General features: G+C 52.6%; 2 protein-coding genes across 2 annotated transcripts; one reads left to right on the forward strand and one right to left on the reverse strand.

The window, feature by feature from the left end:
- Nucleotides 1-100: 100 nt before the first annotated feature.
- On the reverse strand, nucleotides 101-1,872 carry LOC134562773 (uncharacterized). The gene is made up of 4 exons (XM_063420276.1): nucleotides 1,700-1,872; nucleotides 867-1,610; nucleotides 499-777; nucleotides 101-114 (listed from the first exon to the last, which is right to left on the reverse strand). The coding sequence occupies exons 1-4, from the start codon at nucleotides 1,809-1,811 to the stop codon at nucleotides 101-103; spliced, it is 1,149 nt and encodes a 382-aa protein (XP_063276346.1). The 5' UTR covers nucleotides 1,812-1,872.
- A 4,460-nt stretch (nucleotides 1,873-6,332) lies between these two features.
- On the forward strand, nucleotides 6,333-24,232 carry LOC134562774 (low affinity immunoglobulin gamma Fc region receptor III-like; the record flags this gene model as incomplete). Its single annotated transcript, XM_063420277.1, has 6 exons — nucleotides 6,333-6,492; nucleotides 21,425-21,688; nucleotides 22,918-23,004; nucleotides 23,546-23,567; nucleotides 23,643-23,704; nucleotides 23,786-24,232. Coding segments are annotated over 6 exons (717 nt in total), but the record flags the coding sequence as incomplete, so codon positions are not given.
- Between the last annotated feature and the right edge of the window lie 3,657 nt (nucleotides 24,233-27,889).

The raw sequence follows: 27,889 nt of genomic DNA on the forward strand, positions 1-27,889 counted from the left end.
CTCCAGGACAGGACCCTGGGCCATCTCCTGCCCGTTGTGCAGCCAGGTGAAGGTGACAGGGGCTGAGCCCACCTGCACCGAGCAGCGCAGTGTCACGGGGTCACCTGTGTTCACCTGGTGTGACAGGGGACCAGGGGTGATGGTGGCATTGGTCACGGGAACTATGGGGACACAGAGCTGAGTCCAGAAGGAGGGACTGGCACCCAGTGGTGGGGAGGGGACAACGGGAACCAGAGGAGAGAGAGGCACCTCAGAGAGGGGTGCAGGAAGCAGGGTTTGAAGGACACAGGCAGAGAAATGAGACCAGAAGATGGCGTAGGGACCTGGAAGAGGGTGTGGGATGCCAGGGAGAGATGGGGGGCCACGTGGACACCCAGGGAGAGGTGCAGGACTGGATGAGGGACCTGGGAAGGGTGTCAGGGAGGGTTGGGGTCCCCAGGCAGGGCTGGGGAACCCGAGGAGGCTGTGGAGGCTCCCCATGCCCATCCCTGTACTCACTGCGCACCGTGACGCCAAGCCAGGCGCTGCTTTTCCGCACGGCCCCTGACTCGGAGGGCACCTGGCAGCTGTAACTCCCCGAGTGGGAGACCCCCACAGCGGGCACCAGGAGCTGCGGGGACCCCTGCAGGCCCCCCACCAACTGCCCGTCCCGGTAGAAGAGGTGCAGGAGGGGGGCTCTGGGACGCAGGGGGCTGGGGGTGCTGAGGCAGATGAGAGTCAGGGGGGACCCCTCAGAGACTTCAGGGGGACCCTGCAGCACCGGGACCGTGAAGAGCTCTGGGAAGAGAGGGGAGGGGGATTTGTGACCCTGAGTCTGCTGTGAAGGGGCTGTGGGGGTGCTGCAGTGTGAGGTGTGGCGTGCTCACTGTGCACTGTCACTGTCACAGGCGCCGACTCCTGCCACAGTGACGACCGAGGCCAGAACCTCCGGCAGACGCTGCAGCTGCGGCTGCCGCTGTGGTGCAGCTGCAAGGGGGGCAGGGGCAGCTCAGTTCGACGGATGGGCCACCACGGACCCGTCCCGTTGTGGTAGAAACGAACAAAAAGATTTGACTCCTCCTGCCTGGCCCAGCAGCGCAGTGTCACCGTGTCCCCCTCCAGCAGCGCCCACGCTGGCACCTGCAACACTGGGATGGCTGCGGGACAGGAGGGTCCCAATGGCAACAGAGGGAACAGGGTCTCCCCCAGCACAACAGGGTGGGCTCGCTGCACCTGGGTGCACTGGTGCACACAGGACATGCTCCAGTGAGGCCCTCGGATGTCCCCGTGCGCAGGGGATGGACTCTGGTCACACCAGGGGGTGACCCCATGGAGCTGAGGCAACCCAGATCTCTCGGGGCTCCCGCACGTGCCAGGGTGGGGAAACAAAGACCTCTCACCATTTACAACGAGCACGGAGGGGCTCAGCCTGGTACCAGGTCTGTCACACCAGTAGGTGCCAGTCTTGGTGACAATGAGGCAGTCGGGTCCCTCCTGCAACCACCGCTTCCCATCCTTGTACCAGGTGGTGGCACCGGCGGTCCCCGAGCCCTGGCAGGTCAGTGTCACCCGGTCCCACAGCACTGCTGGTGTCCAAGGGGGCTCCACCAGGAGCTGGGTGGTCTGGGCACCTGCAGGTGAAAAAGGGACACCAGCCTGCCACGGTCACCATGGGGCTGCGGACAGCAGGACAGGGACACGGCATCCCCTGACGACTCACCAGCAAGGCCGAGGGCCAGGGCTGGGGGTGGCATCGCAGGGACAGCAGCACCCGGGGAATGAGGTGTGGTGTCTGTCCCCAGACTGTCCCCAGTGGAACACTGGTGTAGCATGGAGGTCTTGAGGACAGGGACACCTCGATCACCCTGGGCTGAGGCAAGACCTGAGGACACTGTGGACACCCCATGCTGGCACAGGTCACCTCCTTCATCCTCACAGCACCTGTCCCCACAGCCACATCCCCATTGTTGTCCCCCCTCTCCTGTCCCAAAAGCCATCCCACAATCCTGGACACACTGAAGGGTCCATGCCCATGCACTGGCTCTGCTGGCCTTGGGGAGCTCAGAGGACTTCGCAGCCCCCCTGTGCCCCCTCCCCACTGCTCTCTGCCTTAACAGGGCCCATCCCCGGGGTGCCAGGCCCGTGCCCGGGGCACTCACCCCACAAGAGCAGTGCCACCTTCACGGCCATCCCCGTGTCCCCGGCCATCCAGGCTGGCTGTCACTCGCTGCTGTGGCCACCGCTCCCCTCCGTGGCGGCTCTTCGGATGGAGAGGAAGGAAGAAAGGTCACAGCTTGTCCCCACGAGTAGGTGGCCCTTGGTGGGGGCAGGGTGGGGAAAGGTGGAGACACAGGAGGGGACAAGCTTGGGACATTAGGGGACAGTCTGGGGACTCACTGGGGGATGGTGTTCTTAAGAGTGGGGTGGCTCGGGGGTCCTGGGGAACCAAAGAGAATGGGGATCCAGGGAAATCGGGGTCTCCATGCCTGGGGAGATTCAGGGATGGGGCTACTGTGGGAACATGGTCCCCACAGATTTTGGGTCATTGGATGCAGGTTCCAGGGTTTGGGGTGCAGGAGGAAAAAGGGGACCCTTGGGAAGAGGGGTTCTGGGGGGAGAAGCAGCCCATGAGATTGGATCAAGGCCATGGTGGTCCTGTGCAATGGGAGTGATGGGATGGGGGTCCCAGGGAGGAGAGACCAAGGGAATGGGGGTGCCATGGTTGGGATCCCAGGGGAATGGGGGTCCCAGGGATGGGCGGTGGCTGGGTGGGCACAGGGGTCCCAGTCCCTTCCCTGAGTGCCTCAGATTTTGGGGTGACCCAGAGCCCAGCACAGCCCCCACAGTGTGCTGATGGCCAGGGGGGCACCCCAGGTTTGAGGCTCTGGGTCTGTGCCCCACACAGCTCTGGGCTTTTTCCTGTGCTCCCCCTTTTCCCAGCTCAGCCATCCCAGGGAACACCTGAGCAGGTAACAAGTGAGGAAATCCCAGGAAGGGGAAAAGGGGGCTGAGGGGTGCAGGAAGTGGCTGGGGCCTGTGGGGGATGAAAAATTTTCACTTTCTCTTTCCTGCAGCAGAAGGAAGAGGCCGTTCATGCTGAGCCAAGGACATGGGTTCTGTCCTGGGGGGGCACAGCCAGAGGGGCCCTGCCTGCAGGGAAAAGAGCTCCTGTGGTGTGGGGATGCCTGGGTCTTGTGCCAGGGTCTTGTCCCAGGGGGGTCCTGGTTCTGGGGGTGGCACGTCCTTGGGGATTTCTGTCCCAGAGATGGCACATCCTGGCCACCTCTGTCCTGGGAGTGGACTGAGCATTCTTGCTGTCCACAGAGGTGCCCTGTGACCTCTGGGGTGCCCAAACTTAAGCGGGCACCTGAAATAACCTTTTTCTGAAGATGGTAAATGCCAGGCAAAATTTGCTTGGTTTCCCTGATGCTCAATTGGCTGAGACAAAATTTTACACTCATGAAATAAAGGCAAACATTTTTTCCCATTTTTTTTCCTATGAAAATTAACTCAGCAAAAATCAAACTGACAGTGCATTAAATTTTATGGATGATAAAATTCTTTTAATCGTTGTTCTTCAAACCAAGCACTCACAGCAAAACACAAACAAATCACAGAGAAATGAAACTTTTTGCTTCCGCTCTGGGAGCCTATTGGTTCATCCCACAGCAGTGTTTGCTTGGGGCTGACACCGAGTGTGGAATCTCCTGAGTGTCCAGCAGGTCCATGGCATTGTTCCCTGCCTGCTGGGCTCAACCCAGCCCATGGGGAAGGCTTTGGCTGGGCCACATTTAGGAACTCTTCCCATTTCTCTCATTCCCACCCTGAAACTTGATTTACTTCCTATGGGTTCTGCTCGCCAAAGGGGAGAAGCTCAGTCCATCCTTGGAACAGTGCACAGGGATCCTTGGAAATGCCCGTGTGTCCCTCAGGTTGTGCTTCCCTGGGAAATGCACTCCACCCTGGCCTGAATTCCCCTGCCTGGGCACTCCCTGCTCTCCAGACCCACGGGTGGAGCCCCTGCTCAATATTGCCACACTTTTCCCTCTCTTATGGTATCCCTGTGCAGAACCCAAACATTCTTCCTAGGAGGTTCCAAAGGGCTGCAGGTTTTGTTCAAGAAGGAGGGTCCTGGTCAGGTTGTGGAGCAGATGGGTGTGGGATTTGCAGCACTTCTGGGGCTCTCTCAGCCCCTTGCTGAGAGGGACAAACTGATCCCTTGCTGCATTTCCGGCCTGGTTCCCTCACAGCTGCCCCTGCAGGGGCGGTTTCCAGCCAGCCCTGCTCTGCAAACCATCAAAGGCCCTCCCAGAGCCACTGCTTGGGCTGCCATTGGTTTTTGTGCTTCTTGCAGGGCTGAGCAAGCCACAGGCAGGCCTTTTTCCCCCACACAATTCTCACCTCTGCAGCAGCTCTAAAGCTGCCACAATCCAAGCCAAAGGGGCAGGGGGGACTCTCAGGTGCTGGCTGCCCCCTGGAGCTGGCCAGAGCAGGGCTGGCCAATGCCCATCCCTGTGCAGTGGGGCTGGGCCGTGGCTGGGCCCCACACTTGGATGGCCAGTGGCTTCCAGGAGGAGGAGTTGGGGAGCTCCTTCCTGCCTGGGGCTCCATTCCCCAGCTGCTCTTGCTGGCTCAGACCCTGCAGGGAACGAGCAAGAATGGAAAAGTTTGGAACCCTCCCAGTTCTGCCATTCCCCAGGACAGGACCCCCTTGACCACCATGTGTCCCGCCCCTTGGGACAGGATCCCCTCAGGACTGGACCCCTCTGGATGTGCTCCCCCAGGACAGAACCCTCCCTCCCGCGTGTGACCAAAGCAGAAATGACCTCTTCCTTCTGCTGTTGTAGAGAGAAAGTGAAAGTGTTGGGGCACACAGCCAGACACCCCCATCCCCCACTGCCCCTAAATCTTCTCCTGCAGCCCCAGATCCCCTTTTCCCTTTCCCCAGTGTTCCCCTAACTTGTTCCCTGCTCAGGAGCTCCCCAGGATCATCAAGCCACAAAATGAGAGATGCGAAACTGAGGGAAAAAGGAAGGAAGTGGAAAAGAAGAGAGGGAAAAGCCCCTGAGGGGCAGGAGAGGGACACAGACCCAGAACCCCTCAGAATCTGCCTGTGGTGATGCCCCCAGACCACGAGCACCTTGGGTGGGCTGTGGGACACCCCAAAATCTGAGGCACCCAGGGAAGGAGCTGCAGCCCACCGGCCCACCCAGCCACTGCCCATCCCTGGGACCCTCATGCCCCTGGGAACTCAGCATTGGGACCCCCATTCTTTATGTTCCCCCTCCCTGGGAGCCCCATCCAAGGACTGCCCCTCCCCAAGAGCTCCATGGCCCAGGACCCCCATTCCTAAGGAATATTCTCCCCAAATTCCATCACCTATAATCCCTTTCAAGTTCCAGGATCTTGAATCTCCTAGGAGCTGCCAATTCCCATGTAAGCCCCCATTCCCCCTCACCTCATCCCCAGGACCGCCAACCCATGACCCCATATCCTTGGATCCCGCGTTCCCCTGGCACTCACATCCCTGAGTCCCCCATCCCTTGGATCCCCATTCCCCTGGACACCCATCCCTGGCTCCCCAAACCCCTGAGCCCCCACTCCTGAGAACGCCGTGTCCCACCGTGCACCACCCAGCTTGTGCCCAGCCTGTCCACCGCCCGTCCCCAGCTTGTGGCCACCCTACCCTGAGACACTAATTTTGAAGCTTTGAGGAAAGCTGAGGTTACAGTTAGCAATAGGTGTTGCTGATTTAGCTGAAATGAATAGATAAGCATTGCTGAAATCAGTTAAAAGTTAGAAGATAGTTAAAAGAAAGCAGATTTAAGATAAGCTACCCTGGATTTAATAACTCATTTCTTGTCAAACAGAGAAACTAATCAATACAACACCAGACCTCCTGTTTCCAGAAACCCACTGAAATAGTCCTGGAAAACAAGAAACAGAGAGTTCTACTATCCATCAATCACATCTGCATTAGAAAGGTTGAAAGTTTATTACAAGGAAGACTCGTTTTACTTCCTCCTTTTGGTGACCACTCCTCACAAAAGGACCACCGACCCATTTCAGGGAACAAACTACGTGTTTAATAGCTTTTGTGTCAATTAGCACACAGAGCGGAGAAGAAAAAGTGACAGGGGTATGACTATGCATTTGTACTTTGTATATTCAACATTTTTGTAAATAAAAGGCTTTGTAATGACCTGTGATCTTTGCAGTGCGCATTAGGGAGCTATCCCACGCGCTGCCTGGCGTTACAACAAACATACACTTTCTAACTTTAACTGTTAGAGAGTCTTTTGTCCGTCACAGTTGAATATTGATATTAGATCAATATTCATATTTTAATAAATCATCTGGCAGCTGTGGCACGACTGCTCTCTCTGGCCGAGGGGCTATTGAGGTCTGGGATCCCTCTGGGCGCCTACCCAGGATTTTCTGGGAAGAGGGCTCCCACGGCCCTGCTGACACCCTGGGGAAAGACCAGGACCTGTCAAAACTACAGACAAAAAGGTATGTTTAATAAATATTGGAAACGGGTACCTTTGAATAGAGGCAGTTTGTAAGTCATAAGAGACGTCTTATGCAAAGCAGAGGCCTGATTGGGTTTTGTAAGCTCCGCGGACTCTGGTATTTGTGGTTTGTGTTTCAGGTGGTGCTGGCAGCAGCACCAGGAGTTTGTAGCCTGTGTCCGGACGTGGGGCAGCGGCAGCAGGACAGACAGTTTTGCTGCGTTCTGGGAGCAGTAGTGACTCCATTTGGCTTGGTTTGTGGCTGAGAAGCGGCTTGGTGAGCTGCGTGTGGGTGTCAGCCACGAGTTTTGGGACGAGAGGGTTGCAGGAGACTCTGTGGGTTGCAGGAGATCGCAATTGCAGCCCGTGCGCGCTGGATGTGCGTGTAGTGTAAGCAGATCTTTGTTTTGTAAGTTTGCGTGCTTACACTGTGGAAATTACTGGTGTGCCATACGTGTGATGGTTTGTGAGGATTTGTATTTTGATTTGTGTGGTTTTGGGGCGTGCTGGTAGTGTGCTGTACGTATTTTGGAGGAGTGGTGTATGTTTAAAGTCGTAAAAGAATTTTAAAACCCCCGCCTGATCAGCGGAGGGATATCTGCGTTGGTGTTTGCGAAAGTAGTGCTTATACAGTTCCTGGAATGTGTGCCACGGGGAAGGACTGTGTGTGAGTTTTGTTTGTGTGGCTAGCAATGATATTTTAACCAGTGTGTTGTTAAGTAGAGAAGACAGTTGTGAGTAAATAAGCTGTTTGTTTTGTGTGAAGGAATGAGTAGTGTGAAAAGTTTGAAATTACGCCCGGTATCACCCTGGTAATCGGCAGAAGGATCCAGGTTTTGTAGTCTCTCACTGTGTTCTACCAGCCCCTCTCGACCCCAAAAAGTTTTGTTTGTGGGGACTTGTCTTTACTGTGAAGGAACATACTTGATTGCTTGTGAGGCTTTGAGATTGCCAGTGTGTGTGGTGTAGTATTTTAACTAGGAACTGGTGATTCCTGGCTGTGAAAAAGGCATATTGTATGTGTGGCTCTACGCAGATATTTACTATATGTAATCTGATAGATAGAAAAGTTATACTACGTTAACATTAGAATAATGTAGTGAATGTAGTTTTGTAATTAACAATGTCATAGTACAATAGAAGCTGTGTATGTGTGTTATATTTTTTTCTCAAGAAGAAAAATTCCTCAGCACAGAGATAACATTCACAGAGGCCCCTAAACCTTCTAGTGAAGAAGAATTTATAGCCTCTTATCCACAAAACCTAACTTTCTCAAGGACGTATTCTCTCATGCATTCTTTTAATTAACAGAAAGCTTTTGTGACAAGAAACAGCTGAAAATTACTCGTTTTACGTAAGATATGAATAGTCATCAACTGAAAGCTTAAAAAAAAAAGACTTCTCTTTGTTCTGAGCCCTTCTCCCTCTAGCCTTTGTCTGGAAGGGGGGGGGGTCTTGGGTGGCCCGAGCTACCTTCTTTGCTTTTATTGTCTCATTATTTGTCCTGTCTCTGAAAACTTTTTAAACTTTTATTATTGTATTAAAATTTTTGTAACCAATTTTTATTCTTTATTAAATTTTCATAAATTTCAAAAAGCGAGTGATTGGCATTTATCACACTGGTCTCAGAAGTGTGCAGGACGGTGTGGGGCCGGAATCACCCCTCCCCCCGCTTCCTTCTTGCAGAGGGATTTGTGCTGTGCCTCCGTGTGAGCCCTTTGGCTTACGGCGAGACTTTGTTAAAATTTTTTGGTTGATTGTGCATGTTTAGGATTGTTAACATCTGGCCAAAGCCAGATATTGGTTGGTATTCTGCAAGAGCCCCATCTATACTCTAATTACAGCTCGACAGGAATCGCGTTAAGTTTTAACTGTATGCTTGCTGCAGTATGTGTAAAACTGCTTGCAATTTTTGAGTGCATTTTAGCTGCACTATAGCCAGTGCAAGGTATAACAGTAGATTTGGTTCAATCGCGATTTGTAATCAGCAATTTAAGCAAGGAAGGGGGACAAGTCTGTGTGTTGTCAGTTTGTTTGACTGTGTTGTGTTGTTTCCTTTTAGATTAAAATTAAAAGGAGCTTTTCCCTTCCCATGGTGTGTGTGTGTGCATGCGTGTAAACCCTGCTTCATTCCTCAGTAAAAGTATATGCCCAGGAGCAGGAGATATAAGGAAGCCAGTGGAAATCTTTAGGGTGAAGAGTGCCCAGTATATCTTTATACCAGAGGGATATTAAGGATGGGAGCAAGTGAAAGTCAAGAGATTCCTAAAGGCAGTCCTCTGGGATGTATTTTAACACACTGGAAAGAATTGGTGGGCTATGGGGGTACAGAAACCAAAAGGGACCTTGTTAAGTTTTGTACACAGTGGTGGCCACTGTATAGGCTGGAAGAGGGGGTGAAGTGGCCAGCAAATGGTACACTGCACTATGAGACTATTGCAGCTAATGCTCTTCCTACGCCGTAAACCAAAGTGGCAGGAAGTGGCTTATGCTGGTATGTTTTTTACTCTTAGGGAACACCCTGAGTGGCAAAGGGATTGTGGAATGAGGCCACGATCTGATCCTTTAGTATTGGCCCTGAAAAGGACCATAAAGTTACTAAGGGAAAGCCCAAACGGTGTTGTAGCACCTGCTCAATAAATCAGAGGTGCACACATCCTGACAAGGTATACCAAGCAGAGGCATTGGAACGGGAGACAGAAGACACACTTGAACCACTCCCTAAAAGTCAGAAAAGGAGGAGGGTGGTGGGGGATGCAGATTCAGAACCGTCATTAACTCCAACCTCCCCTGTTTCATCTCTAGCTTCATCTTCCTTTGGAAGGACAGCAGCTGAGGTAGGGGTTTCTCCATCCACTCCTGAACCCAGGGAACCATCCAAATTTTATCCACCACTGCCTAGCAGTGACAGTGAGTGGGATGAACCTGAACCTCCCCCACCAGCTCCCAAACTTCCCCCACAAGGACCCATAGCATTAAGGACCCGAAAACAAACCAGAGAGGTCATACAAGCACCTCTAAGGCAAGCAATGACCTCTGATGGAGAAACAAAACTGATTAAGGTTCCCTTTTCCTTGATTGATTTAGAAATTTGGGAAAAGAGTGCTAAGGGCTATCGAAGTGATCCAATAGGAGTTGCTAAGAAAATGAAGTTTATGATTAAGCAGCATTTACCTGATTGGGCAGACCTCCAACTGCTGCTTGATGCCCTAACAGAAACTGAGAAGCAATTAGTTTTGAAAGTAGCTAAGGATTTGGCCGAGGATGATTGTAGAACAACACAGGAGGATGTTAAGGATATATTTCCCCTCCAAAACTGAAAATGGGATCCTAATGAAGATGAGGGGTTGGGACAGTTAAAGAGATACCAGGAATTGATAGTAAAAGGGCTGGAAAGAGTAATCCCCAAAACCATAAACTGGTCAGCCTTATATACTATCAAACAGGGCCCTTCTCAAACACTTTCTGAATTACTAGATCACCTGTGAGACACAATGCGCCGACACACCACCCTGGATCCTGGATCTGATGAAAGGACGCAGCAATTAATAAATTTATTTTTAGGACAGTCTACAGGAGACATCAGGCAGAAACTCCAGAAGATCCGGGGTCCAAACAGCCAGAATTTAGAAGCTTTACTGGACGAGGCCTGGAGAGTTTTTAGTAATCTGGAAGAAGGATATAAACAAGGGATGAAGAAATTAGTAGCAGTAGTAAAAGAGGGAGAAAAAGGAAAATGTGGGCAAGGTCCACCGAAACAGGGACCACCCTGACTAGGAAAAGATCAATGTGCATTTTGCAAAAGATTTGGTCACTGGAAAAACCAGTGTCCAGAACTAAAAAAGGTTGATGAACATAGAAAAGGTGGTCGGAAAGGGGAGAAAGTGATTGCTCATGTAAAAGAGGACTGAGGGGGACCGGAGGGCCCTACCCTAGAGGACCCTCTGGTTATAGTCAAACTGGGGAACAAAGAAACAAAGGTGAAATTTTTGATAGACACAGGGGCAACATTTTCAGTGCTGAACAAGGCCCTAGTACCTGTAACCAATGACTATGTTATGGTAAAAGGGGCGACTGGCCAATCTGGAAGAACTTATTTTTGAAAACCACTGAAGTATAAATTGGGTAAACAGTGGGGAATCCACTGATTTTTATACATGCCTAAAGCTCCATCTGCACTTTTGGGCAGAGACCTGCTAGAGCAGCTGGAAGCAAAAATAACATTTAAGAATGGGGACATTATTTTGGAGGTAAAAGATCAACAATATGTAGAACTGTTAAGTTTAATGATGATAACCAAAGAAATTGAAGTTGCAAATGAAGAGGAAAATTTCAGGAAAATAATAGATCAGGTATTTCCTGGAGTGTGGGCTTCTGATATACCAGGAAGGGCAAAGAATGCACTACCAGTGCAGATAAAACTTAAAGAAGGAGGACAGCCAGTAAGGGTTAAACAATACCCCCTAAAGAAAGAAGATAGAGAGGGGATTAGTCCAATTATTGAAAACTTTTTGAAGATAGGACTACTGAGGGAGTGTCAGTCTGATTTCAACACTCCTATTTTGCCAGTGAAGAAGCCTGATGGGTCATATAGGTTGGTACAAGATTTAAGAGATGTTAACAAAGTAACTGAGGACTTGTACCCAGTAGTTGCCAATCCTTACACCCTGTTAACCCATTTAACACCTGAATTAACCTGATTTACCGTTTCAGATTCAAAGGATGCTTTCTTTTGCCTACCTCTCCATGAAGCCAGCCAGAAAATATTTGCATTTGAATGGGAAAGCCCTAGATCTGGACGTAAAACTCAGCTCACATGGTGCGTATTACCGCAGGGGTATAAGAACCCGCCCACTGTATTTGGGGAGCAGCTTGCAAAGGATTTGGAGTCCTGGGAACCTCCTCCAGGAGAAGGACGGCTCCTCCAGTATGTGGATGACCTCTTAATAGCCACCCAGACTCAGGAAACATGTGTGGACTGGATGGTAAGCCTCCTAAACTTTCTGGGCATGCAAGGATATTGAGTATCTCAAAAGAAGGCTCAGATGGTAAAGCAGACAGTTATTTACCTGGGCTATGAAGGAAGTGCTGGACAAAGAACCTTGGGACAAGATCGCAAGGAGGCAATATGCCAGACCCCAAAGCCTCAGACAGTGAAAGAACTGAGAACCTTTCTAGGCATGACAGGGTGGTACAGACTGTGGATTTATAATTATGGATTGCTTGTCAAACTTCTGTATGTCTTGATCACGGAAAGGAACAGAGATCTTCAGTGGACAAAAGAAACAACTCGAGTCTTTGACCAGCTAAAGAAGGCCCTCATGTCAGCACCAGTCTTGGGACTTCCAGACATGGGTAAGCCGTTCTTTTTGTTTTCTCACGAGAAGCAAGGAATTGCTTTAAGAATACTAGCACAAAATCTGGGCCCGTATTGAAGGGCAGTTGCCTACCACTCCAAACAGCTGGATACAGCAGCTAAAGAGTGGCCAGGGTGTCTCAGAGACTTTGCAGCAGTAGGAGTGAATATCCAAGAGGCACGCAAGTTCACCCTGGGCCAGAAGATGACTGTACTAGTGTCCCACACAGTGTCTGCAGTCCTGGAAGCGAAAGAGGAGCATTGACTCTCCCCACAGAGATTCCTGAAGTACCAAGCTATACTGGTAGAACAAGATGATGTTGAGATTGTGGTGACTAACACTGTGAACCCAGCTTCCTTCCTCAGCGGGAATATGGGAGAACCAGTGATCCATGATTGCCTGGAGACCATCAAAGCCACCTTCTCCAGTCGCCCGGGTCTGAAGGATACCCCGCTTGAGAATGCCGAGACCTGGTTTACTGATGGGAGCAGTTATGTCATCAGTGTAAAGAGGCATGCTGGGTATGCAGTCACCACAAGCAGAGCAGTAATAGAGTCTGGACCATTACCAACAAATACCTCTGCGCAGAAGGCTGAAATAATCGCCTCAATTCGAGCCCTAGAGCTGGCGAAAGGAAAAGAAATTAATATCTCTACAGATTCCAGATATGGATTTGGAGTAGTTCATGCACATGGAGCCATTTGGAAGGAAAGAGGACTGTTGAACTCACAAGGGAAGAATATTAATCATGCCCAAGAAATACTGAGACTATTGGAAGCAGTATAATTACCTGAAAAGGTAGCCATCATGCACATTAAAGCACATCAAAAAGTGAGCTCTGAATTGGAGGAAGGGAATATGCTGGCGGATAGGGAGGCAAAAGAAGCATCAAAAGGTGAGATACCTGATGAGACAATTGAGGCAGCATTGATTCCAGATGGAAAAATTTCTATTGAGGGTAAGCCAATATACAATAAAAAGGATAAGAAACTTATTAAGGTAGAAAAGGCAAGTTATAACCAGGAGGGATTAGCTGTAACAGAAGAAGGGAAACTTGTAGCACCCTCTTATTTGTTGTGGTCATTAGTACAGAGGGAACATGAGAAAACATGCTGGGGAATAGATGCTCTGTATAACCATTTGAAAGAAAGAATTATGGCTAGGAAATTGCAGGGCACACTGATACAAGTAACTCATCAGTGTAGCCTTTGCCTCCGAACTAACCCTAAAAACACCCCAAAGCCTAAAGTGGGACAAATTGGGAAAGGTTGTGGACCTGGGCAACAATGGCAAATTGATTTTACAGAACTGCCCAGGAAGGGAGGGTATTGTTACCTATTGGTGCTAACTGATACCTTTTCAGGATGGCCAGAAGCCTTTCCTGCCAGGACAGCTAAGGCCCGAGAAGTGACCAAAACACTGTTGCAAGAAATAATACTGCGATTTGGAGTTCCAGCCACCATATCCTCAGATAGGGGGTCACACTTTATTTCAAAAATTGTTCAGCAAATAAGTCACCACCTGGGAATAGACTGGGAATTGCATACCCCATACCACCCTCAATCTAGTGGGCAAGTAGAGAAAATGAACCATTTGATTAAACAACAAATTGTAAGATTGGAGCAAGAAGCAAATTTGCCCTGGCCCCAGGCTCTCCCATTGGCATTATTGCACATTTGGACAAAACCAAGGGCAAAAGAGAAACTAAGCCCTTTTGAAATATTGTATGGGAGGCCATATGCAGTTCAAGAGGGGACAACACCCATACAAGTAGGGGAAGAAACCCTACATAGATATATGGTGGCCCTAAATAAACAGCTCAGAGAAATTGAGAGATATGTGGCTGGAGCTCAAAACAGGGAATTAGATGGGCCAGTACATGATGTACAACCTGGGGATTATGTGTACATTAAGTCATTTGCAGAAAAGACCTTGGAACCGCAGTGGGAAGGACCATCCCAGGTACTCCTCACTACCTTCACTGCAATCAAGATCAAAGAACAGAAGGCCTAGATCCATCACTCCCGAGTGAAGAAAGCCCCAGAGGGAATTTGGAAGATCAAACCAGGGGATAACAAACTGAAGCTGAAGCTCACTTGGGACCACAAATAAATAGACTAATAATTATTATGGACATGATGTGGAAAGTTATAACTATTGTAGTAATTACCTTAGCCATAACAAGAGTTAACACAATACCATGTAGGTATAATGTGACTGGGATATACCAGTGCCAAGGAAGAGCTTATGACCCTTACTCTCGTAAGGCTTTAAACAAGATGCTAAAAGTCACGAATGCAAGCTTGTGGGAAGGAAGAAATGTTTAGAGATGTAAGTATGCATTCATACAGGATGGATTCCATGAGGCTTACCACCCACCCATGAGACCCATCCGGATTAGTCCTGAATGCTGTGACAAATGCTTGAGTAAATGTCCTCAGTTTAGACTCAAAATAGAGGTGTGTGCGATAAGAGGGTATGATATTGACTTTAACATCACCCAGGTATGTACTGAGCTCCATAAGGACCAGACTAAGATTACTCCACCAGTGCCAAGAAAGGCTGTGATCACCCAGATGCCAGCTATTCCAGAAGCAGAGGAACAAATAACTCCTGTTGTTACCGGAATTGGGCCATATGCTATTAAGAAGACTGGAGTTCAGAAGCTGATAGTTAACCCAAAGTGGTCTTTGAAACGAGTAGAAATGGGAGTACAGGTAAATGCTTCTCACGTTCAGCCAGAATGTGCCCCATTTCTCAGGAACTCCTTTATGGACTAGACCACTTGGCTCCAAAAAAGTACGTCTCCTAATTTTAGGAGTAAGAGGGATCTCACTGGGTTGCTAAGGACAGGACTGGGAGTGCTGAACACAATAGATTCAGAAGTGCTGATGAATAAATTAACCTCAGTAGAGAGCGATTTAGTCAAATTACAACAACCTTTGCAACCTCTCTACTAGCACTGGGTAACAATCATTGGAAATTGACCCAAATATTACCAGAATGGGAAAATACAGAGGAGCGAGATCATGAGGTAATTATTACTGCACTAGGCACAGCTAGTGAAAACATCTCGCTGGCTCTAGGGTGTACTCAAGCACAACTGTGGATGCAATCAGTAGCTGCTGCAGTTATCAGGGAAGGTGGAGAGGGAACATTCCCTGCTGAAATTCGCAAGCTTGTTTGGGACAATGCCTCTGATATGGAGAGGGAACTTCAGTCTTGGTGGATGTTGGTCCATTTCACCCATAACCCTGTGACCAGTATGGTGACAGCCTTTGTTTTAACTATACACAATGCCTCAGTGGACCTAATACATGCAATAGTCCCCTTAGGATTAAACCATGAGGGAACGGTACTGTACCCTTCTGAACACAGGATGTGGGCACGAGAAATTAAAAGAAAATGGCAAACTGTTAATCTAGAGCCCTGTACTGTGAGGAGACAACTAGGATACATATGTGAAGGGACATTAGAAGGTGACAAAGACACTTGTTTGGATACGGACCAAAGTATTTGTCACTTTGAAATGCATCCAGGCAAACAGACAACTTCACGTGTGTATACGGGACAAGGTTGTGTCTGTCTTAGGACTGCATGCCCCATCATAAGGACAGACAACCAAATTATAGATGAGACTCAATTCAATTTGTGTGTTTGCAATTTTGTTAGAATTAAAGGATGTGATTTTTCCTATCGGGCACCTGTAATATCACATCAATATATAAAGGCCAACCTAGCCACTGTGCAAGAGATACTGCCTGTGCCCATAGGAATGAATTTGACTTTAGTTGCTCAATTGTTGAAACATCACGAATTGAGAGAAATCTTAAAAAAAAATTAGAGATGGAGGGAACAAAACATTAATTACAATACATCATGACACTGAGACCATCAAAGGGGTTTTTAAAAGGCTTGAGGGACACTTGTCTCATCATTGGTGGGATGTGCTTTTTGGGTGGTCACCAACAGCAACTGGTATGCTGAATGCCTTAGTCCACCCTATAATTGTGTTGCTTATTTTAGTCAGCATAAGTTTAGTATTATCTGTTTTAATACTTGTTTGGAATTGGAGGATGCTACGATGAGTGGCAGCTTTAACATCACTATCAAAGGCGTATGGCTTGGTCTTGAGAGACACCAGCCGTACAGCTTGGATAGATGAAGAAGACGCTGTATACTGAGTAAAAGAATTTGCTCATTTCAAAGAAGAAGTGGCGGAATGAGACACTAATTTTGAAGCTTTGAGAAAAGCTAAGGTTACAGTTAACAATAGCTGTTGCTGATTTAGCTGAAATGAATAGATAAGCATTGCTGAAATCAGTTAAAAGTTAGAGGATGGTTAAAACAAACCGGATTTAAGATAAGCTACCCTGGATTTAATAACTCATTGCTTGTCAAACACAGAAACTAATCAATACAACACCAGACCTCCTGTTTCCAGAAACCCACTGAAATAGTCCTGGAAAACAGGAAACAGGGAGTTCTACCATCCATCAATCACATCTGCATTAGAAAGGTTGAAAGTTTATTACAAGGAAGACTCGTTTTACTTCCTCCTTTTGGTGACCACTCCTCACAAAAGGACCACCGACCCATTTCAGGGAACAAACTCCCCATGCTTAATTGCCTTGTTTTCAATTAGCACACAGAGCGGAGAAGAGGAAGTGACAGGGGTATGAATATGCATTTGTATTTTGTGTATTCAACATTTTTGTAAATAAAAGGCTTTGTAATGACCTGTGATCTTTGCAGTGCGTATTAGGGAGCTATCCTACGCGCTGCCCGGCGTCGCAATGAACATACACTTTCTAACTTTAACTGTTAGAGAGTCTTTTGTCCGTCACAGTTGAATATTGATATTAGAGCGATATTCATATTTTAATAAATCAGGCGGGGGGGACCTGGGAGCCCGCGGAGGAGCCCCCAGCGCTGCGGGAGCCGAGCCCTGCCCTCGGGTCGCTGTCGCGGGTGGCGGCTGCGGGCACCGACGGTGGCCCTGTGTCCCGAGCGGGCGGTGGCAGCGTGTCCGAGGCCACTGTCGCGATGTGTCGGGATCGGCTGTTGCCACGGCAACGGCAGCAGCGGCTCCGGGCACCCGCGGGGCGCCCTGGAACAGGCGGGGGGAGCTCGGAGGGGCCGGGGCCGCCCGATGTTGGGAAGGGCAAATCCAAGGGATGGTGGAGATGGAACTGGGAGAGCCGAGAGGAGCCCGAGGCTGCGGGAGGAACAGCCCTGCAGAGAGGAGGGAGAGGCACGAGGGGAGCCCGTGGGGGTCCCCGGTGAGCAGAGACCCCCCTGCAGCCCTGCAGGAGCCCCTGGCTGAGGAGGGGATGGCCGAACGGGCTGTGAGCCCGTGGGAAGACCCCGCTGGATCCGTTCCCGAGAGGCGAAGGTGTTTTTGAGACGTGTTTCACCTCTCCTTTTTCAGCTCTGAACTGATGAATGATAAATTCATTTCCTGAAGTCGAGGCCCATTTTGGCCGTGACGGCACTCACGGCCCTTCTCCCAGGACAGGGCGCCACCGGCTGGGATGTGACACCCCCAGGAGGAGTCACCCCCAGAACAGGGACACCCCTGTACAGGGACAGGATGCCATCCCCATCCTTTGACCTCCATCCCTTGACCACAAACCCCTGGAGGCCACGTGGTTCTGGGACCCTCACCCCCAAGTCTGAGTCCACCCAAACCTTGGGACCCACATTCCATGGCAGCCCATCCCTGGTACCCCTAATTCCCCAGGACAACTATGCTTGACTCCCTACGCCACCTCAGCCTCCAAATTCTGGTAACACCTTGTCCCCACCCTGTCCCACAATCACCCCCATGTACCAGAAGATCCCCACCCAGCCCCCATCCTCTCCCTACACTGCCCCCCCAGCAAGGGACACTAACACGTGGAACGAGACCTGACCTCGCTTCCTTCCACTTTGGCTGGAGAGTTTTCACACCGGGAACAAGTGGCCCCAGAACGGAGTGACAGCCAGCCTGGATGGCGGGGGCACGGGGATGGCCAGGAAGGTGGCACTGCTCCTGTGGGGTGAGTGCCCCAGGGACGGGCCTGACACCCCGGGGATAGGCCCTGGTGAGGCAGAGAGCGGTGGGGAGGGGACACAGGGGGGCTGTGGTGACCCCTGAGGTCCCCAAGGCCAGCAGAGCCAGGGCATGGAGGTGAGACCAGGGTTGTGGAGCAGCTCTGGGGACAGGAGAGGGGGGACAATAATGGGGGATAGGGATTTGGGGAAGCATCATGGGACTGCTGCAGCTGTGGTGACAGGGACAGGGACACAGGGATGCGAGGATAGGGACAAAGGTACAAGTGCCATAAGGATTGGCCATGGGGACAGAGGCCTTGGAGCTGGTGGGCGTGACCTGTGCCAGCACAGGGTGATTGTGGTGTCCTCATTTCTGGGGTGCCCGCAGTGTCCCCATGTCCTGGTTGAGCATGGAGTGGCCACGATGTCCCAGTGCCTGCAAGATTTGTGCCAATCTGGTGTCCCGAAAGAGAAACTTTGGGGACAGTGTCACAACCTGAGCCCTGGGTGCTGCTTTTCCTGCAAGACCACCCCACCCAACCCTGTCCTTTCTCCCTTCCAGCCCAGACCCTCGGCCTAGCTGCTGAGTCCTCGGGGGATGCCATGTCCCTGTCCCGCTGTCCCCAGCCCCATGGTGGCCCTGGCAGGCTGGTGTCCCCTGTCACCCGCAGACGCCCAGACCACCCAGCTCCTGGTGGAGCCCCCCTGGACACCAGCAGTGCTGTTAGACTGGGTGACACTGACCTGCCAGGGCTGGGGGACCACCGGTGCCACCGCTGGTGCCACCACCTGGTACGGGGACAGGCAGCGATGGGGGCAGCAGGGACCCGAAGATGTCACTGTAACCAAGAGTGGCACCTACATGTGTGACAGACCTGGCAGTGGACTCAGCCCCCCCGTGAGAGCCTTAGATGGTGAGGGGGGTTTGGGTGTCCCCAGAGTGGCACCTGCCGGACTCTGAGGTCTCTGGATGGGCTCTGCTCCATGGGTCACCCCCTGGTGTGACCAGAGCCCGTCCCCTGCACACGGAGAAATCCCAGAGCATCCCAGTGTGGGGGGACCCTCTTTGTGGGATTGGGGACCCATGGTGCGCTGGGTGTGACCAAATGGGGGGGTCCTTGGGAAAAGAGGACAGCCCAAGTGTTACAGGCTCCCCTTGTACGACAGCCCCGTTGGTGCTGCAGGTGCCAGCACGGCCACTGCTGGAGTGGGACACGGTGATACCGCACTGCCGGGGCTGGCAGGACATGTTGGTCACTGGGGTGAGATTCTACCGTGGGAACGAGGAGGTGAGAGAGTCTCTCAGTGGGACCGAGCTGTCCCTGTCCCCTCTGCAGCTGAACCACAGCGGCCACTACCACTGCGGGGGCTGGGTGAACTCCAGGGCATCACGGGGGTGGCTGGAGTCGGTGCCGGTGACAGTGACAGTGCACGGTGAGCACCCCACACCTCACACCTCAGCACTCCCACAGCCCCGCCCCAGGGACTTGGGGTCACAAATCCCCCTCCCCTCTCTTCCCAGAGCTCTTCTCGGTGCCGGTGCTGGAGGGTCCCCCTGAGCCCATCGAGGGGTCCCCCCTGACTCTCAGCTGCCTCAGCACCCCCAACCCCCTGTGGCCCCGAGCCCCCCTCCTGCACCTCTTCTACCAGGACGGGCAGTTGGTGGGGGGCCCGCAGGGGTCCCTGCAGGTCCTGGTGCCTGCCATGGGGGTCTCCCACTCGGGGAATTACAGCTGCCAGGTGCGTTGCGAGGGGGAAGCCGTGCAGAAGAGCAGCACCTGGCTCAGCATCACGGTGCGCAGTGAGTGCGGGGATGGGCACGGGGAGCCCCCAGAGCCTCCCCAGATTTCCCAGCCCTGCCTGCAGACCCCCATTACCGCCCAGGTCCCCTCACCTGTATTGCATGTCACGCATCTTTCCCTGGGTCACTCACCAGATCTCCCAGCCCTTACTGGGTATCCCCATCTTTCCCATAAACTTGTTCCACGTACCACCATCCCTCAGCTCCCCCTCCGTGTTCCTGAATTCCTCACTAAGTCCTTTTGCCCATCACTGAGTAAACCTCACCCCTCTCTGATCTGCATCCACAGTCCCCAGATTCCAGTATCCTTACACTGTGTCCCCACACCCTTCCTGGTGTCCCCCTTATCCCTCTCCAGGTGTCCCCTCCCTGAAAACCCCATCCTCCTTGGGGTTCCTCTCCAGGCTGCAGCTCAGCTCTGCGCCTCCTCTTCTTCACTTTGGTCCCCATGCCCCTCTCTGCACACCCCCCCACCATCACTCTGGGTCTCTCACTGTCCACTTGTGTCACCCCCTCCTGCCAGGGTCCTGCCTTTGGGGGTGTCCCTGTCAGCACAGCACTCCGGGGGACAGGTGGCACTGGGGGACAGCCTGGTGCTGAGCTGCACGGTGGCTGCAGGGACAGATCGCCTGGAATCAGGGGGGCTTAGGGACTGCGCTTGGCACCGGCACCCACCTGGAGCTACGGCACGCTGCGGACAATGACAGTGGCCACTATCACTACCAGGTCAGCAACAGGGACAGCATGGCTGTGAGTGTCCCCCTGAATGTCATCATCCTGGGTGAGCGGGACCATCGGGCTGGGGGTGACCACACCCACGGCACCCCCATCCCACCTCGCCTGGTGCCAGCCCTGTCTGTGTCCTCACAGTGCCTGTGGCCAATGTCACCATCACCTCCGGTCCCCTGTCACACCAGGTGCACACAGGTGACCCCGTGACCCTGCGCTGCTCGGTGCAGGTGGGCTCAGCCCCTGTCACCTTCACCTGGCTGCACAATGGGCAGGAGGTGGACCGGGGTCCCATCCTGGAGCTTGGGAACGTCACTGCGGGACATTCGGGCACCTACCAGTGCGTGGCCACCAACCAGCTGGGACAGGACGGGCACCGTGTGTTCTGGGCACTCTGAGCTGGCCGTGGAGGTGACCCCTGGCTCACCCTGGGTCACAGGTGGGATCACAGGGGGTCCCCAGGGTGTTCAGGCCCCCCAGAATTCAGGATGACCCTAATGTGTCCTCCTCTGTTCCCAGCAGTGGCTGTGAATGTTGTCAGGACCATCCAGCTCCTGGTGCAGCCCCCCTGGAAACCAGCCATGCTGTGGGACCAGGTGACACTGACCTGCCAGGGCTTGGGGACCACCAGTGCCACCACCTGGTACAGGGTCAGGCAGGTGTGGTGGCAGGAGGCTTCCGATCACCTCATTGTCACTGAGAGTGGCACCTACGCATGTGACAGACCAGGCGCTGGGCTCAGCCCCCCTGTGAAAGTCCTAAATGGTGAGGGGGTTTGGGTGTCCACAGCATGGCACCTGTGGGGCCCCGAGGGCTCTTGGTGGGTTTTGCTCCATGGGTCACCACCATGGTGCTGGTGTGACCAGAGCCCATCCCCTGCACACGGGGACATCCCAGAGCATCCCAGTGTGGGGGGACTCCTCCCTTGGAGTGGGTGGCCCCTGGTGCCCCCCGTGGCCACCAGGACCCTTCACACGCCCCTGTTGTGACAGGACCTCTCTGTCCCACAGCCCCGTTGGTGCTGCAGGTGCCGGCGCGGGCACTGCTGGAGGGGGACACGGTGACACTGCACTGCCGCAGCTGGAAGAAGAAATCACTCACCAGTGTGAGCTTCTACCATGAGGAGAAGGACCTGGGGGAGCCCCGTGTTTGGACTGAGCTGTCTCTGTCCCCTCTGCAGCTGCACCACAGTGGTCGCTACCGCTACAGCGGCTGGGTGGGGGTTGCAATTCCACAGTGGAGAGAGTCGGAGCTGGTGACAGTGACAGTGCACAGTGAGTGAGGGATGGGGACAGGCAACCCCAACATCCTCCGAGGGTTTCCCCACCACTGCCTGCGTCCTTTACCCCTCTCTGAGTCACCTCAAATTTCCAAGTCCCTCTTGGTTTCCCCCATGACTGCCCAGTCCCCTCTCCAGATCCCTCATCCCTCCCTCTCTCTCCCAATCCCTCCCTGGCATTCCTCACCCTTTCCAATGTTCCCGCTCCATCCTCTGGTCTCCCTTCCATCCCTGGGTCCACCCACCCCTCCCTAAACCCCACATCATTCCCTGAGTCTCCTCAATCTCTCGTGTGGACTCCAATCCCTGCCTGGCTCTCTCCACCTTTCCATGGGGTCTCTCCATTGTCCCCGTGTCCCAATTTGCCTCCCAGGGTCCACTTCTGCTCACTGGGGTCCTCTGCCCTCGCCTCCCCTCCCTCTTCTCCCTTGTCCTTCACCCCTCCTGGTTGCCCCATCCCACCTGTGGCCCCTTCCCTGCAGGGGTCCAGCCCTCGAGGGTGTCCCTGTCAGCAAGGCCACCTGTAGCAAAGGTGGCACTGGGGGACCACCTGGTGCTGAGCTGCGTGGTGGCTGCAGGGAAACGTCCCCTGTCCTTCACCTGGCACCGGGGGGGCTCAGGGGCAGTGCTGGTCTCCAGCCTCCACCTGGACCTGCACAACATTGGGGACAATGACAGAGGCCACTATCACTGCCGGGTCAGGAACGGGGACAGCGTGGCAGAGAGTGTCCCCCTGAATGTCACTGTCGTGGGTGCGAGAGGCCCTTGGGCTGGGGGTGACCCCACCCATGGCACCCCCATCCCACCTCGCCTGGTGCCAGCCCTGTCTATGTCCACACAGCGCCTGTGGCCAATGCCACCATCACCCCCAGTCCCCTGTCACACCAGGTGCACACAGGTGACCTCATCACCCTGCGCTGCTCGGTGCAGGTGGGCTCAGCCCCTGTCACCTTCACCTGGCTGCACAATGGGCAGGAGGTGGACCGGGGTCCCATCCTGGAGCTTGGGAACGTCACTGTGGGACATTCGGGCACCTACCAGTGCGTGGCCACCAACCAGCTGGGACAGGACGGGCACCGTGTGTTCCGGGCAGTCAGCCCCGAGCTGGCCCTGGAGGTGACCCCTGGCTCACCCTTGGTCACAGGTGGGGTCACAGGGGGTCCCCAGGGTGTTCAGGACCCCCAGAATTCAGGATGACCCTAATGTGTCCTCCTCTGTTCCCAGCAGTGGCTGTGAATGTGGGCAGGACCCTCCTGTTCCTTGTGCTGCTCCTGGCTGTCATCGGGGGCTGTCACTGCTGGCACCACTGGAGTGGGTGACAATGGCAGGGGATGGGGGTCCTGGAGTGCCGGGAAGCCCCCTGAGTGGGGGCAGAGCCAGGGCAGCCCACAGGGCCCCTTAGCTGGGGGAAACTGAGCCCAGTGACCTTACTGGGGGTCCTGGGTGATTTGGGAGGAATTTGGAGGGTCTTGGTTGGGTTCCAGGGGAATCCCTGGGTGAGCTTTGAGGAACATTGGGGTGGCACTAGGAGCCCTGGAGAGTTTGGGGAACGCTTGGACGGCCATGCAGGGTTGTTGGGGGATCTTTCAGGTGTACTGGGGTTGTTTAGGGAGTGCCCCTCCCTGCCAGGCTTGGAGTTCAGGGGCTCAGAGGGTCTGGGACACCAGGCACATTGGGGGCACTGTTGTGGGGCAGAAGTTCTGGGGGATTCAGGGCTGCTTGGATTGTCTCGCGAGAATCAGGAGTCCAGTGGGGATTTGTGGGTCCTGTGGGTGGTTGGATCTGCCAAGGCCAGAGAAAGGGTCAGGGGTCTCGGGGTCCCCACAGTCACCCCCTCCCCTTTCCCTTGCAGCAACCAGGAAGCCCCAGGACAGGTGAGTGGGGGGCTTCACCCGGGACTCCCCTTTTCCTCTCTCCAGAAACCCCTTGAACCCCCCTTATCCCCACAGGACTCCCCCAGAGAAGGGGGTTATGCTTGACCCCCACATCGTGGGCACCGAGCAGGCAGGGGGTGAGTACAGGGGGGGACAGGGACACGTCACCCATGGCTGTCACCCCCCATCCAGGTCCACACGACCTGTGTCACTTCCAGGGCTCCCACAAGTGTCCCCTGACCCTGCCCCACCTCGGGATCCTCAAGTGACCAACGTGGAGCTGCTGGGACCCTACGAGGGACAGCAGGACCCCAGAGACATCTACGAGAATGTGCTGTGACTCTGGGGGCACTGGGAGCACTGGAGGACATCGATTGCCCTCAGGGGTCCCTTCTTCCTCTTCTCAGCACCCCACGAGGCTCCTCATTCCCTCACCCAGTGATGGGCAAGCACATGACCATTTTCCCTCTTATTGTACCCAAAATGCAGCTTTTGGATAAAACTGTATGGGAAATAAATCTCACTCTTTACAAGTTTTCAGTGTTTAAGAAGGGATAAAGGGGACAGCAGACAGCTTGCTGAGTGCTTGGCAACTGCCAGAGGCACACGGTTATCTATAACGATTCTTCTTATGTACCTTTTGATTGTATTGGTGAAATACATATTCAAGGAGATTATACATATTCAAACATTCTTTCCAGTTTATGTGTTCTGGGAATTCTTTTGCGTGGTTTGACCCTTGACTCGTTTTCTCAAAGTTCGTGCCTGTGCTGAATTTACCACCTTGGGCCACTGCCCAGGAGAACCGTTGTGCCCTCTGCAGACCTGGGACAATGGTGACTCTTTCTTTGCACAGATGAAACTTGCAAAGCACTAATCCTCTCTTGAGTGAGATGAAAGGACTGAGTGAAAAGACGTAGCGAGACAATATGAAGATATCAAAGTCAGCAGAGGAGCAGTTGAACCTTAGCTGGGAAGGGAAGGAGAAGATGCCTTGGCTTTAGGCTGAAAGTCTTTTGTAAGCCATGGTAATGGACTGGGATCTACTAGAGTATCCCTCTAAGTGATGGAAGGCATGGGTGGGGAGATGAGAGTATTCAAATTGTAGACCTGAGCAAAGGCATTTGTGGTGAACTAAGTAAATACTGAAGTAGTTGTGATCTTGTGTGAGGCTTGAACAGAGAGAGAGAGAGAGATGAGGTGAAGATGAAGACCTGTCCGCAGAGAGAGAAAAGATCTCTGTTCCTAGAGATGAAAAAAACCTTTCCTTTTGAAATGTTCATCTTTAAAATGGTGCCCCGTGAGGTTACAGGGCCCATTATGCAGCTGTGGGAAGGCTGCGTGATACGGGAGGGACTTCACAAATGCAGAGTCCCGGGTGAGAGCTCTTGTGAGAATTAAAAAGCCACAAGAGAACTGTTCTTTCTTGTGGGGAAGTTTCCATGGCAGACCAAAAGAGCCTTCTCTCTCAGAGAGAACTGATGAAAGACTATTTCAGAGGTAGTAACTGACCTAAAGTCTAAGTTCTGCCTCTGGATGTTTTCAGAGAGAAAGAAAGGAGTTTGTGGGGATCAGAGGAAGCATTTTGAAGGTTTTATTCTGGTTCTTATCAAATTTTTTCTCTCTCTTGTAGTTTTGGTAATAAACCTGTCTTTATGGCCTTTTCAGTTTTGAGCCTGCTTTGCTTTTCTGGTAGTCTTATCTCTCAGCAGAAAAAAGAGTAAATAATTCAAGTGGGCACTCAAACCACTACTCAAATTGGTGCCATGATGCAGATACAGAAATTGGAGAACCTGAAACCACTACAATGCCATACTGCCGATGAAATGAATTTATTTTATTTCTTCACAAGGCCCCCTGTTCTGTGGTTTGACAGATCTTGGTAACGGAAGAGTCAGTGGTAAATTTCTCTTTGCATTCTTTCTTTTGATGTTTATTTACTTGGTTCTTTTCAATGTTATCTTATCATACAGCTATGATGCTCCACCAGAGCATTAAATCAACATTAGGGCTATTTCACAAAATGATCAGAGTTATTCTCACCATTGTCAGTTAGTTACACAAATAAAGGCATTATTGACTTCTGCAACAGATAATGTTCTTATGCACAGTACATAGTCTCTCTTTTGATATTTTGCAGGGGTCTAAACTAATATATTTATCACACTAAAATACATAATCGACACAGGGATTAGGATAAAAAGGCTGACAAATTCGACTGTATCAAAATTAGTTTTGATTAGTTTTGATTACAAACTATATTATATCAAACTAATTTGCAAAAGCTAGTGTAATACCAAAAGCCAATGACTACATAGTTATTTTTACTACGGGGAAGGTGTTTGAAGGGTTTATTTGACGTCTCCTTATTCTGCTCTGATTTTGTCAGCAAAACTTCAATTCATATCTCGAACTACGATACTGTTTTGCCTATGAGAGGATTTGATGAGTGATCTCTCCTGATCCTTGTCTCAACCCAGGAACCCTTTGTTGAAATTCCTCTCCTCGTCCAGGGACAGAGGGCAGCGAGAGAGAGGCTTTGGTGGGTGCCGGCATCTGGCCACTGTCCATCCATGGCAAGGCAGGAAGGAGGAGGAGAGTCCTGGTCAGGTTGTGGAGCAGATGGGTGTGGGATTTGCAGCACTTCTGGGGCTCTCTCAGCCCCTTGCTGAGAGGGACAAACTGATCCCTTGCTGCATTTCCGGGCTGGTTCCCTCACAGCTGCCCCTGCAGGGGCGGTTTCCAGCCAGCCCTGCTCTCCAAACCATCAAAGGCCCTCCCAGAGCCACTGCTTGGGCTGCCATTGGCTTCTGTGCTTCTTGCAGGTCTGAGCAAGCCAGAGGCAGGCCTTTTTCCCCCACACAATTCTCACCTTTGCAGCAGCTCTAAAGCTGCCACAATGCAAGCCAAGGGGGCAGGGGGGACTCTCAGGTGCTGGCTGCCCCCTGGGGCTGGCCAGAGCAGGGCTGGCCAATGCCCATCCCTGTGCAGTGGGGCTGGGCCGTGGCTGGGCCCCACACTTGGATGGCCAGTGGCTTCCAGGAGGAGGAGTTGGGGAGCTCCTTCCTGCCTGAGGCTCCATTCCCCAGCTGCTCTTGCTGGCTCAGACCCTGCAGGGGACGAGCAAGAATGGAAAACTCTTGACTTACCCAGATCTTCCATTCCCCTGGCCAGGACACTCCTGGTTGGGAAGTGCCCCCCCCCCCGGGACTGGACCCCCCAGGATGTGTCACTTCCAGAACAGGGAACACCCTGAACAGGACATGACCCTCCTGGGTGACCCCAGAACAGAAGTCATCCCCAGCACAAACAGCATCTTCCTTTTGCTGCGTGAAAGAGAGAGTGTTGGGGCTGCACAGCTGGACAACCCAATCCCCCACAGCCCCCAAATCTCATCCTGCAGCCCCAGAACCCCTTTTCCCCTTCCCCAGTGTTACCCCAATCCATTTCCTGCTCTCCAGGATCATTAAGCCACGAACTGAGAGATGCAAAACTGAGGGAAAAAGGAAGGAAATGGAAACGAATAGGAGTAAAAGCCCCTGGGGGCAGGGGGGACACAGAACCAGAGCCCTAAGAATCTGCCTGGGCTGACCACCCCAGACTCTGAGCACCTTGGTTGGGCTCTGCTGGGCTCTGTGTCACCCCAAAAACTGATGCCCCCAGGGAAGGAGCTGCAGCCCATGGGCCCACCCAGCCACTGCCCATCCCTGGGACCCTCATGCCACTGGGAACTCAGCATTGGGACACCCATTCTTTATGTTCACCCTCCCTGGGAGTCCCAGGACTGCCACTCCCCAAGAGCTCCATGGCCCAGGACCTCCATTCCCAAGGAATATTCTCCCCAAATTCCATCCTTTTTAATCCCCTTTCACGTTCCAGGAATTCGATTCTCCTAGAAGCTGCCAATTCCCACGTAACTCCTCATTTTCGATCACCTCATCCCTAGGACCCCCATCCCATGACCCCAAATCCTTGGATCCCACATTCCCCTGGCACTCCCATCCCTGAGTCCCCCCATCCATGAGATTCCCATTCCCCTGGACACCCATCCCTGGCTCCCCAAACGCCTGAGTCCCCCACTCCTGAGAACCCCATGTCCCACCGTGTGCCCCCCAGCCTGTCCCCACCCTGTCCCCACCCTGTCCACAACCTGTCCCCAGCTTGTGGCCACCCTGCCCCCACCAAAGGCCACCTATGCGTGGGGACGAGCTGTGACATTTCTTTCTTCCTCTCCATCCGAAAAGCCAGGGGAGTGGTGGCCACAGCAGCGAGTGACAGCCAGCCTGGATGGCCAGGGACACAGGGATGGCCTGGAAGGTGGC

This window comes from Prinia subflava, chromosome 31, assembly GCF_021018805.1.
Source record: "Prinia subflava isolate CZ2003 ecotype Zambia chromosome 31, Cam_Psub_1.2, whole genome shotgun sequence".
NCBI lineage: Eukaryota > Metazoa > Chordata > Aves > Passeriformes > Cisticolidae > Prinia > Prinia subflava.

Coding starts and splice junctions, on each gene's coding strand:
- LOC134562773 (XM_063420276.1), bottom strand. CDS start 1,811: ATGCTACACCAGTGTTCCACTGGGGACAGTCTGGGGACAGACACCACA. Junction 1,611..1,699: donor CCTGGCCCTCGGCCTTGCTG/GTGAGTCGTCAG, acceptor TTTCACCTGCAG/GTGCCCAGACCACCCAGCTC. Junction 778..866: donor TGTGACAGTGACAGTGCACA/GTGAGCACGCCA, acceptor CTCTCTTCCCAG/AGCTCTTCACGGTCCCGGTG.